This window comes from Theropithecus gelada, chromosome 14, assembly GCF_003255815.1.
Source record: "Theropithecus gelada isolate Dixy chromosome 14, Tgel_1.0, whole genome shotgun sequence".
In the NCBI taxonomy this organism is placed as follows: Eukaryota; Metazoa; Chordata; class Mammalia; order Primates; family Cercopithecidae; genus Theropithecus; species Theropithecus gelada.
This window is the reverse complement of record NC_037682.1, coordinates 31,777,421-31,789,981: the sequence shown is the minus strand read 5'-3', so window position 1 is coordinate 31,789,981 and position 12,561 is coordinate 31,777,421. Positions and strand designations below refer to the sequence as shown.

General features: G+C 44.2%; 1 protein-coding gene across 1 annotated transcript in view; it reads left to right on the top strand.

Annotated features, from left to right (window-relative positions):
• The first annotated feature begins 1,514 nt into the window (after positions 1–1,514).
• The window catches only part of KIAA1549L (KIAA1549 like), a 126,854-nt gene continuing 115,807 nt past the window's right edge, over positions 1,515–12,561 (top strand). Inside the window, exons 1-5 of the mRNA XM_025356643.1 lie at positions 1,515–3,511; positions 3,939–4,550; positions 6,914–7,029; positions 10,179–10,398; positions 11,243–11,376. Of these exons, the coding sequence (XP_025212428.1) occupies positions 1,633–3,511; positions 3,939–4,550; positions 6,914–7,029; positions 10,179–10,398; positions 11,243–11,376 (2,961 nt within the window). The 5' untranslated portion in view covers positions 1,515–1,632. The remainder of the gene's footprint in view (positions 3,512–3,938; positions 4,551–6,913; positions 7,030–10,178; positions 10,399–11,242; positions 11,377–12,561) is intronic.

The window sequence follows — 12,561 nt, the reverse complement described above, 5'->3', positions numbered from 1 at the left end:
TAGGAGATGGAGTTGGTTTCTCCTATAAAATCAAGTCAACAGCCTGATGTAGTATTGGCTTGTATGTACCCTGATGAGTTCTTAAAATGATGTAAGGCCAATTTCTTGGTATCTGTAAATCCCAAGAATGGGGAATTTTAAAAAGAAGAAAAGGAAGAATGAGAAAGGAATTTTTCAGCATATTGTCTAATTCAGAGTGAACTTCCAGCTTTCCAAGAGTTGTTTCCTCACCTCCATTTTAGCGGAGGTCACCAGCTTATGCCCTGCCTCCTTGTCTGTCTGCCTGTGGGGCCACACATGAGTGTTGACAGTTCTGCCCTCTGCAGGTGCTTTTGTGACACCAGGCCCTGTGAGAAGTGTCTCCTTCCTGGTTTTTTCTTCTGAAATAGCCTAATCTGAAAGAAAATCTCCTTTGCTGTTTGACATGGCGTGAATGATGGCACCTGGAAACCTTTTAAATCCAGGAAGATAAATATGTTTCATTGGAGCCATCTTTCCAAACGCAGACAACCTCAGATATTTCATATGAGATGCCTCAGGATCCTAAAAAAAGATTCATGCTTGAATACACAGTTCTTCTATAGTTTTGTGCATTTTGGGTTCCTGGATGAGGTTATTTTGGTGTCATTGACCATGGCAGTTGACCACATTCAGCTTTGAGTTTCTAGGTTGCAAGTTTCACAGTCCATGCCTTTTGGGTGGTACCAAAAAAAAATTTTTTTAATACACAAGTATTTTCCACATCTTTCCTTAAACATCACTTCATCAGAAACTGCTTCCCACCACCCCTGCCCTGTAGGTTCGCTGCAACATTTTCCTACTTGATATTATGTAATTTGTTGTTTGACTCTGTTTCCTGAGCCTTCTGTGATGGGTCCAGGCAGAGCCTGTCTTGCACACACCTTTGTCTCCAGCACCTGACCACAGCAGGCACTTCATGAACATCCAACCCCTGACGGCCTGATATTTTGTTTCACAGGAACAGACAATCTACAGATGAATGTCACCCGGACTCCAGAGTCATTTCCTCCTGGAAAATTGTTACCAGTTTCACCAACATGGCCTTTCACAGAAGTCAAGTCTTCCTCAGCAGCAGACAGAAGCAAGACCGTGCTAGGACAGTCCTCTGACAACACAAGCTTGCCACAGTCAGCCCGAACCCCTGCGTCCAAGACACACCACAGAACTAGGGCTCACGTGGACTTCTCTTCTTCCCTTTACCAAGGAAGCGGACATAGCTCCTCCCTCGAACCTTCCAAGGATTCTACCGAGTCCCTGGTCCAACCGGGGCCTAAAGGGGGACAAGAAGCAGCCGATGTGTCAGGTTTGCCTCTTACCAGCATGCTCCCCTCGTTGTCCACAGTCCCGTCAGGGACATCCTTCAGTGCTGTCCCCCCATCCCAGCCAGTATGGGCATTGGCTCCCTCCATTTCAAAGCATCCCCCAAGGTCAGACATTCCCCCACTCCTCCCTCCACTTCCATCCTCTTCATTGGCTCCTGACTCACCTCATTCCATCATCTCTGAACCAGCAGAGCAACCCCCCAAAGTGCCGTTAGTTCCCCAAACGCCTCCAGCCGACCCCTCTTCAGGTCAGAACATAGCTAATCCCCTAATCCCATTTTCTGATGAAATGGACCACACTGTATCCCAAAATGCTCAGGATCTCATAGGCATCCCTCATCTAGGTGTTTCTGGATCCTCAACAAAGTGGCATTCCCAGCTGTCCCCAACAGAGGGTCCCCATTCAGCAGGCTCATCCACACCTGGGTTTTTGAGCCCCATGGCAGAACTGTCCCATCCGTCTCCCCCTCCCCCAGCACTTGGAAGTCTTCCTCAGCTTCCAGATGGAAGCCCCACATGGTCAGTGTTGGAAGTGGCTTCAGATCCTGCATCCACCCAGCAGACCAAAGCTGGGATGGCTGGAAGAGTGCACAGTGGGGTGCCTTTGCCAACTTTTAAGAATACAGACACAGCGACCCATGAGGCTGAGCCTCCACTTTTCCAGACTGCAGAATCAGGGGCCGTAGAAATGAACAGCAGAAAGCTAGCCCCTGACACTGCAAACGACTCTGCTAACCCGCTGCGTTTGTCAGCAGCTCCAGAGAATTCCAGAGGGCCCGCCCTTTCGGCAGAACACACCTCTTCTTCTTTGGTGCCTTCTCCTCTGCATGTCACTGCACTGGGTCGAGAGCAAGCCATCCTTTCTGAGGCGGTTCCCACATCACCATCAACTGGGACAATCGACTTTCCCTCCGTACTTACTTTCCTCCAGCCCACAGAGAATCATGCCTCCCCATCTCCCGTGCTAGAAATGCCCACTCTTCCAGCAGAGGGCAGTCATGGGTCCCCTCCTGCAACTAGAGACTTGCTCCTCTCAGGCAGAGTTCCTAATCTTCTTTCCACATCTTGGACATTTCCCCGGTGGAAAAAGGACAGTGTGACAGCCATTTTAAGGAAAAATGAGGAGGCAAATGTGACGATTCCTCTCCAGGCCTTTCCAAGGAAAGAGGTTTTGAGTCTTCACACTGTAAATGGATTTGTCTCTGACTTCAGCACCCATCACGTCTCATCTCCCATTGTTACAGCACCAAGGACAAATCCCCTTCCTTCCGGATCACCTCTACCTTCCATACTCTCCATACAAGCCACCCAGACTGTTTTCCCATCTCTTGGCTTTTCCAACACAAAGCCAGAGGCTTCTGCAGCTGCTGTGGACCATTCTGGGTTGCCAGCTTCAGCTTCCAAACAGGTGAGAGCATCGCCCTCCTCCATGGATGTATATGATTCCTCAACAATAGGAGACATGAAAAAACCAGCAACCACAGATGTTTTCTGGAGTTCTCTTTCAGCAGAAACTGGATCCCTTTCCACAGAATCAATAGTATCTGGCTTGCAGCAGCAAACAAATTATGATTTAAATGGACACACAATTAGCACCACAAGTTGGGAAACTCATTTAGCTCCAACGGCTCCTCCCAGTGGTTTAACTTCAGCTGCCAATGCCATAAAATCTCAGGATTTCAAAGACACTGCTGGGCATTCAGTGACTGCAGAAGGGTTTAGCATTCAGGATCTACTCCTCAGTACAAGCACTGAGCAGCCTGTGCAACAGTCAGACATGACCGTGGTTGGAAGCCATGTAGACCTCTGGCCCACAAGCAATAACAACCATTCCATAGACTTCCAAACAGCTGGAGTTGCGTATTACTCACCCACGACTCAACATTCTGTGTCTCAACTACAGTTGCCTGACCAGCCAGCACATCCTGTTTTGCTAACCTCGTCAAGACCAACTTCTACAGGTAGCTTGCAGGAAATGCTTTCAGATGGAACAGATACAGGTTCTGAAATTTCCAGTGACCTCAATTCATCACCTGAGAGAAATGCTTCCACACCATTCCAGAACATCTTGAGCTATCACTCTGCTGCTGAATCTTCTATTTCGACCAGTGTCTTTCCCAGGACCTCCAGAGTGCTGCGGGCCTCTCAGCACCCCAAGAAATGGACAGGTGCAGCCACTAATGCAGGTAGTTTGTTTCCCAGTACCCCCAAAACAGGCATGACTGCTTTTGTGGTCAAAGCATCTTCAAGCTCAACGCAGATACCAGCCGTGCTCTGAAGGAGCTCGTACCCCCATCAGGAGTGAGTTAGCAGCCCCAAGTAGTCACCTCATTGGTCCCGTGCCCACCTGAGCTTTCGAAACTATTCAATGTAAGCATTCTTGCTGTCAACCATAGCTGTGCTGTAAGCGGCATTCTTGTTATGGTTAATCAACTTAATGAGCCTAGAGTTGTTTTGGCTAAGTTCTGTCCACTGCAAGCCCAGATTACAGAGACTTCACCCTAGCAAATCCATAAGTTACATCCATTCATCATCAGAACAAGTGACACGTGCATTCCTAGCCAATGACAAACTTTGTTTTTTCTCTCTTTACAGTGGACACAGTGTCATCTAAGGTAGAGCCAACAGCAGCAGCTGCCGTCACATTGTTTCTGAGGAAATCAAGTCCACCTGCATTGTCTGCAGCCCTGGTGGCTAAGGGTACCAGCAGCAGCCCTTTGGCCGTGGCCTCAGGACCAGCTAAGAGCAGTTCAGTGACTACTCTGGCTAAAAATGGCACAAACAAGGCTGCATCTGGCCCAAAGAGGACACCAGGGGCAGTCCATACAGCCTTCCCGTTCACGCCAACCTACATGTATGCAAGAACAGGACATACCACAAGCACACATACAGCCATGCAAGGAAACATGGGCACTGCCTCTGGCCTGTTGTCTACAACTTACCTCCCCAGGAAACCACAAGCCATGCACACTGGCCTCCCAAACCCCACCAACCCGGAGATGCCCAGAGCATCCACACCACGCCCACTGACAGTCACGGCCGCACTGACATCCATTACAGCCTCAGTGAAGGCCACCCGGTTGCCACCGTTGCGAGCAGAAAACACAGATGCTGCCCTTCCTGCCGCATCGGCTGCAGTGGTCACTTCTGGCAAAATGGCATCCAACCTGGAGTGTCAGATGTCCAGTAAGCTCCTGGTGAAGACAGGTATGAGACCACTGTTCTGATCTGAAAGCAGCAAGCCTGGCCTCAGAGATGTAACAATAATGTTTGTTTTAGATCTGTGGTCCTCAACCAGGGGAGATTTTTCACCCTCCCCCAGGGACATTTGGCTATGTCTGGAGACATTTTTTGTTGTTATACTTGGTGGCTGGAGGTACTACTAAAATCTGGTGGGATAGAGACTAGGGATACTGCTCAACATCTTACAATGTGCAGAACAGCCCCAACCACAAAAATTAATCCAGCCTAAAACATCCATAGGGCCAAGGCTGCAAAACCATGAGATTTAGCAAGTGTTAGAGGAGAGAGAGCCTGATGCAGCATGGGTCTGGTACTAGGATCAGTCCTGATATCAGAAGCCCCCGGAAACCACAGTTCTGCCAGTGGGTCTAAGAATGCAAAGGTACTGTTTTTCATCAATGATGTCTTACATGAATGAATGATGTGGTTCGTAAAATATAACATCTTGGGAAGTGCTACAGAGTTCAGAAAGGCTTTTGTCTTGCATTTTTTCAATTAGCTGATAGCAAAAGTACAACTTCTGCACACTGTGTGGGAGCCCAGGATTTCTTTTGATGTTAGAAAGAAGATTTTCTTGAAAAAGTGGGATGGGCAGCACCAGAATTGTGAGCAAGGATGGGATGCTATCTTTCAAGCCCCCACTCCCCAGCTGTAGCAAAGCAGGCCTAGAATGCATGGAGAGCTTTTCATAGTATGGCAATGTTTGCTAGAAAAAACATTAGACAAATTATTTGGAAGAGCACGCCAGTGTTGAATGCTCACATCCTGCCTTCCTCCTCACCCCACAAAGAATTAAATGAAATTATATCTTGAGACATATCTTATTCTAAAATGGGAAATTGTGAAATTAGGCATAGCAAAAAGTACGGTATCTCTTTCTGTTTCTCAAGAAATTATACCATCTGGGTTTCCACACTCTGTCCCTGCTCCATTCCACTCTCCTCTGGGTGGCAGGCAGCCCTGGCCGCTCAGAGGCAGAAGTTGAAAACATTGTCTTCTCTGTCTTCTTCCCAGCCCCCCACCAACCCAGCTACATCTAATCAATCACCAGTTCCTTTCACTTCTACCTCCTGGATACCCCTTCTCTCCATCCTCATTCACACTGCCACTTCCCTAGTTCACACTGTCATCATCACTCACCTAAATTTCTGCCACAACAGCCACATTTATCTCTCTGCCTTCAGAGTCCCCCCTCTTCAATCTGTTCTCCAGTCTGCAGTCGAGAACCTTCTAAAATGCATTCCTTTGCTTAAAACTCATTTCTCATTGCCCTTAGGACCAAGCTTAAACATATATTTATAGTCATCCCCTCTTATCTGCAGGGGATCTATTCCAAGACCCCCAGTGGATGCCTGAAACTGCAGGTAGTACCAATCCCTATATCAACTGTGAATTTTTCTATTCATACATACCTATGATAAAGCTTAATTTGTAAGTTAGATGCAGTAAAGGTCAACAACAACTAGTAATAGAACAAGTGTAACAATAGACTGTAATAAGAGTGATGTGAATGTGGTCTTTTTCTCCCTTTCTTTGACTCTCTCTCTCAAAATACCATACTCACCTGTTTTCAGACTGTGGTTGACTCCAGTACATAAAACCATGGAAAGCAACACTGTGGCTAAGAGGGAACTACTGTACACTGAAATATTTTGCTTCTTTCCCCTGTGCCTTTGTGCTTGGTACTCCCTCTGCTGAGAGGGGGTGAGGGGAATCTCTTCCCCCTTGTCAAATTTCACTCTTGTGATCCTTCGGAACTTAGCTGAAGCATCAGTTCCAATGGAAATTCTCCCTGATCCCCATCCCTTTACCAAACTCAGGGCTGGGTGCTCCTGGGAGCTCTGGCAGCATCCTAGGCTTCCCTTCAAACAACACCTGTCACATTCGATCCCAAATGCCTATTCTCTGTCCTGTGTCTCCATCCCACTTGTGAGACGGGGATGGCACCTTCCTAATCCAAGGTTGTTTGAGGCTGCAGCACCGAGCTCAGGGCCTGCACCTGTCCGTGAATGTTGTTGCAGGAATTTCACCGCATGCACTGTCGAGCCGGCTTTCAAAGTCAGAGGCAGCATCTGTCAGAAATGAAATGCCACCAGCATACCAGCTCTCTCTCTGCTTGGGTCACACAAATGGCTAGGGCCTTCTTTCCTTAGGACTTTAGCAGGACCCACAGAGCTACCAGCCCAGCCCACCCCGTCACTGATGGCCCTGTGCTTACCATCTCTGCCCAGAACTTGCAGAAGGTGGCGGCTGGGAGGAGCGGAGGGCAAGTGAATGATGAGGCTTGCCGCCTTGCCTGATTGCCATGCTTCTATTTCGCTCCACAGTTCTCTTTCTCACCCAAAGGAGAACGCAGATCAGTGAATCCTTGAAGTTCAGTATCGCCAAAGGGCTCACACAGGCATTGCGGAAGGCCTTCCACCAGAACGATGTCTCAGCTCACGTAAGTGCTTTGCTTTGTAACCAAGCTAATCCATCACAGTCTGGCTCTTGGGTCTAGAATATGTTGAGATTGTTTTCCTCCTTTCTAGACATCATAACAACACTGGCCAGAAGTAGAATCTGTCTTCACTTTGACAACTAGCTAATGTGTAGTGGCTCCAGAAAAAGGTCTAATTTTGAGATGGAAAATGGAGACTAATTGCTTTATGGCTAGATTTCTTTTTAAAGATTGGATATATTGGCCAGGTGTGTGGCTCACATCTATAATCCTAACACTTTGGAAGGCCGAGGTGGGTGATCACTTGAGGTCAGGAGTTCGAGACCAGCCTGGCAACATGGTAAAACCCCGTCTCTACTAAAAATACAAAAATTAGCTGGGCGTGGTGGTGGGTGCCTCCTAGCTACTTGGAGGCTGAGGCAGGAGAATCGCTTGAATCCGGGAGGTGGAGGTTGCAGTGAGCTGAGATCGTGCCACTGCACTCCAGCCTGGCCGACAGAGTGAGTCTCTGCCTCAAAAACAAACGAACAAATAAGCCTGGATATATTGTTTTAAACCATCCCATTATCCCATCGTTTGGGGAAAGTATTTACGTTGTTCGTGTAATTCTCTAGAAAACTCTCCATTGCTTTTCCCCTTATTTTTGTCACTATCATAAAGAGTGATTTATTTCTGGACATTCAAAAATTACCCTGACCTATAAATCGAGTCTGTCTTTGCTTAAATTGCCCACTGCAGACAGGGAAGTAAACATTTTTTCTTTTAATGCCAAGTACTGTTTAATGAGTGCTGGCTGATTTTGATGGCTTATCTAAGAGATGGAAGCTTCACTTTACATCTTTGGGTTTGATTCCAAGTTTTCAAACAGTAAATGCAGTTGGCAGTCAGTAGACTCCCGTTTGCACCACTAAAAACTATTGCTCTGGCTTCTTCTTTTGATGTTCTGTCCTACAGCTGCAGTCAGCTTACCGACCCCCTTCCCTCCCATCAACACCGAGGACTAGAAAGGAGATTTGGCACATACTTTATTGGTCATTGTCGATCTCTTTTATATATTTCTAAAAAAGAAAAAAAAAAGAAAGAAATGCATTCTATGAGAGGCTCTTATGATTTCTGCACCAGAAACTTTATGGGAAGTTGAAAAGGTGAATATTTCCATTTAGTTGCCTGATACAATTTTCACTAATCTTCAGTCATTCTCAAACTACTTTTATAGTTTTGGTCTATTGCTGCATATCATCACAGACCAGTGTGACCATGAGTATTTGGTTTTTTTTTTTGTTTTTTTTGTTTTTTTTTTTTTCTTAACGGGCTTTCTTTTAAAAACTTAAGTAGAAAAGGCATTTGATATTACACCATAAATGGAAATCAAGATCATTTGCCACAAATAAAAGGTAATGGTAAGAATGAGAATAGTGGAAACCAAACAGCTTGTTAAGTTCAAGCCAGAGGTTGTTGCTTGCAGAAAGCTCTAAGGCTGAGCCTGATATCCCTTTGTTTCTTTGTTTATTTAAAAAAGGAATTAGCAAAGGTTAGAGAAATGTTAAAAGCAAATATTCACTAAACTGAGACTTATTCCTTGGGATCATTGGAAGGGTTGAAAGGGAACAACTTTCTCACTGAGTGGTTTAGTTGGTTTAATGTCATCTTGTGCTGTGTCCATGTTCCATGCTGAAATACCTCTTGTTCCACCTAAAATCATCTTGAGCACCATCTTCAGGAAAAACTGAGGGGGAGCACACAATGTGGAGGAAGGAAAGGCACACTCATCCTGTTGCAAAATCAGTTGTCTTGCTTCCTTTGGAAAATACACACGGAGATGCAAGAAGATGGGGAGACAGCAGGTGTCAAAAACTTACTGGCCGGGCACAATGGTTCATGCCTATAGTCCCAACAGTTTAGGAGGCCGAGGTGGGAGGGTCACTTGAGGCCAGCAGTTTGAGATCAGTGTGGGCAATGTAGTGAGACCTCCATCTCTACAAAACATATATAAATTAGCCAGGTATGGTGGCACACACCTATAGTCCTAGCTACTCGAGAGGCTGAGGTGGGAGAATTGCTTGAGCCCAGGAGGTCAAGGCTGCAGTGAGCTGTGATCACACCACTGTACTCCAGTCTGGGTGACAGAGCAAGACCCTGTCCAGAAAAAAAAAAAAAAAAAAACACTCACAAAACGAAACCCTGAGTTCCAGTTTTACAAGATGAAAAGAGTTCTGGAAATGGATGGTAGTGATAGCTGTACAACCATTATGATTGTGTTTAATAGCACTGAACAGCACACTAAAAAATGGTTAAGATGGTAAATTGTATATTGTGTGTATTTTACCACAATAAAAACTTAGAAAAAAAGGAGCTACATACATATATGTATGTGTTTATATATGTTACTCTTTTCTCTGTTTTTCAAATACACAAATTCTATAATAAACATTACATTTAATATATAAAAACCAAAAGAAATTTTTAAAAAACCTGAACTGTAAATATGTAACATCAAGAAAGGAAAAATAAGAATAAAATCTAAAGCCTCAAAATCCTACAATTGAGACAGAAAGAGCTCAGACCATCAGTGTCCCCTAGGATTCAGCTGTCGGAGAAATTCTCTGTGGTGCATCCCCGCCTTGGTCTTGAACCAATTTACAAGCCAAGGACAGAGTCTGAACGAGTCTTCTCTCTGCTTCTAGAAAGAGGAATTCACTTTACTTACTTCTTGACCTGTGCCCCAAAGGTGCCCCCACTTAATCTATCATTTCTACCTTTTAATTCTCATAAATGATGAGAAATACAAAAAGTGATTTCCCCCAGCATTTCATTCACTGAAAATCTCTTTGAACTACTTTCTCCTCTCTACCTTTTTGGTAATAATAATGGATGGTCACAGGATTATACTGAGGCACTTAAAGAATAAAGAAGATACAGATTCAATTCTATTCCATGAAGATTTGATGTAAATTATATTTTGTTGTTTTTGTGATATTTTGAGACTTGCCAGTCCAAATTATGCTTTATAGGATTGTTAAGAATATTTGTTGAATGAGAAAGTTCTATTCTCCAGTCTTGTTTCTAACAGCCGTGGTTCTAAGAAATACCAAGAAGAACTTAAAGTACTGTGGAAATAAACAATGGGTTTTGTGGGTCCATTTGTTTTGTAGGTGGACATTCTGGAATATTCTCATAATGTCACAGTTGGTTATTATGCTACCAAAGGGAGGTTGGTGTATTTGCCTGCTGTGGTGATGGAAATGCTGGGTGTGTATGGAGTCAGCAACGTCACTGCAGACCTGAAGCAACATACCCCAAACTTACAGTCTGTGGCAGTACTTGCCTCCCCATGGAATCCCCAGCCTGCAGGCTACTTCCAGCTAAAAACAGGCAAGTGACTCGGAAGGAGAGGATTTTATCCATTCTTGGGTTCAGGGCAGTACCAAGTGGACACCTGTTTAAAAACTCCATCACTAGCTGCTATGTCATTTTTTAAAGTCCCTGTGAATCTTCTTCAAGGGGTCCTGCTCATCAAATGTCCAAGTTCCTTGCACATGAGCCTAAACTCTTCCAACCCTAGATTTGCTAGAAATGTTCTATCATAGGAGCCTTCCTTCCCAATTTACATACTTAGTACTTTTGAGCACCAGGTACTATATTTTATATTTCTTTCTATATTATCAGTGGATACTAATAATAGTTGAACGTGCAAAAAAAAAAAAATCTATAGTTTGGATTGGGTTCAAGATGCCACTGAATGAGAATCTCTGAGTTTAGGTCTTAGAATATATTTTTTTCAAACTCTCTGGTGATTTCTGGTCTGCAAAGTTTGTAACCTACAGGAGTGGAGAAACTCTTAAAATCAAAACACTCAATCAACTTAGCAATGGAGGTCAATTGATTTTCTTCCCTCCGAAGAAACAGAAGGCACGATCTCTCTTAGATTATGATTTGTCAGTCTTGAACAGATGTCTACGTATTCCAATCAGATAAAATCATAAAATCTTTTGCATTGGAGGGAATCTCTGGTTTGATCGTGCTTTTAATTCTTCTGTGTTATAAATCATCTTAAGAGCCACTTTCAAAACTACAATCAAACCTTGTCTGGCCTTATTATTTATTTGCCTTATTCCTCTCATCTGAAGTCATGCTGTTTTATATAATGACCACCGTTAAATCCAAGGAACTGAGGCATGGAGCTTTGGTGAACACTGATTGACTACTCTCATTCTAGTGCTGCAGTTTGTGAGCCAAGCGGACAACATACAGTCCTGCAAGTTTGCTCAGACAATGGAACAGAGGCTGCAGAAAGCATTCCAGGATGCCGAGAGGAAAGTCCTGAATACCAAAAGCAACTTGACAATTCAGGTAGGGAGGAGGGTGCTTCAGGCTGTGTAATTGACGGACAACCACAATGCAGATTCTGGCAAGAAATGACTTGGGTCTTCCCTTTCAGAGCTACCATGTATAAATGTAACTTTGCACTTCAGACATTGGTGAGGATGTCTGGGATCTGGCCATGACAGTAGGGATGCTGTGTCACTGTGCGCCTATTGTGGTTTGGGTTTTATATTTCTTTCCCCATGGGATGCTTTCTCAGGCCTTTCTAATACGTTTATTATTTTGAAAAGTTGAATTAGTCTGTACTGTATATGTCAAATGTCTAATATAAAATGAATAAATGAATCAATTCTAAGTAGCTAAGTCACCAAGATTTGCCCATTCTGTGATTTTAGGCATTGGCTTATATTCCAGTCACCTTAGTTTAGACACATGCCAACACACACACACATGCCCACTCACACACATACACATGCATTTTATATTGAAGTCTTTACTATGTACCAGGAACTGTGCTAAGTGTTTTACAAATATTTTGCTACATAATACTTAAGACATCTTTCAGAGATATTCTTACTCCCATTTCACAGAGAACTGAGAGCCTAAGAAAATTCCAGAAAGTCACACAGTTAGTAAAGAATGGAAGAAGGACTTCAGTCAAAAGCCAGTGTTCTTATCCACTATGCTATACTCACATCGATGCAATGTAGAAATGGGGTCCTTAATGAAGCCTGTGTCAAACAACGGAATTCTTTCCCAGGAAAAATCCCTGGGAAATGAATCATGGCGTGAGTGAGGAGGAAGTAAGAGATGAGGTTAGAAGCTACAGGAGTCTAAGAGTTAAAGGGTGATGGGAAAGTGTCCCCTGTAGGGGCTGCTTTTATTGGGGGACAGGATTTTAGATGCTCTTGGACATTTAAACAGCCCTTTAAAAATTTTTTTAGTTATTTGTAGAGATGGGGTCTCCATATATTGCATAAGTCGATCTCAAACTCCTAGGCTCAAGCGATTCTCCCTTAGCGGCCTCCCAAAGTGCTGGGATTACAGGCATGAACCATCACACCTGGGTCACTGCATCTCAGCTTTTTGGATTAACAATGTACACATCACCAAAAGCCTTTTTCAGACCTTTTTTTTTTTTTTTGCAATTACATAGATATCCCACTAAGGACAGATGCTTCTTAATGACATTCATCTAGCCCCCAATTAACT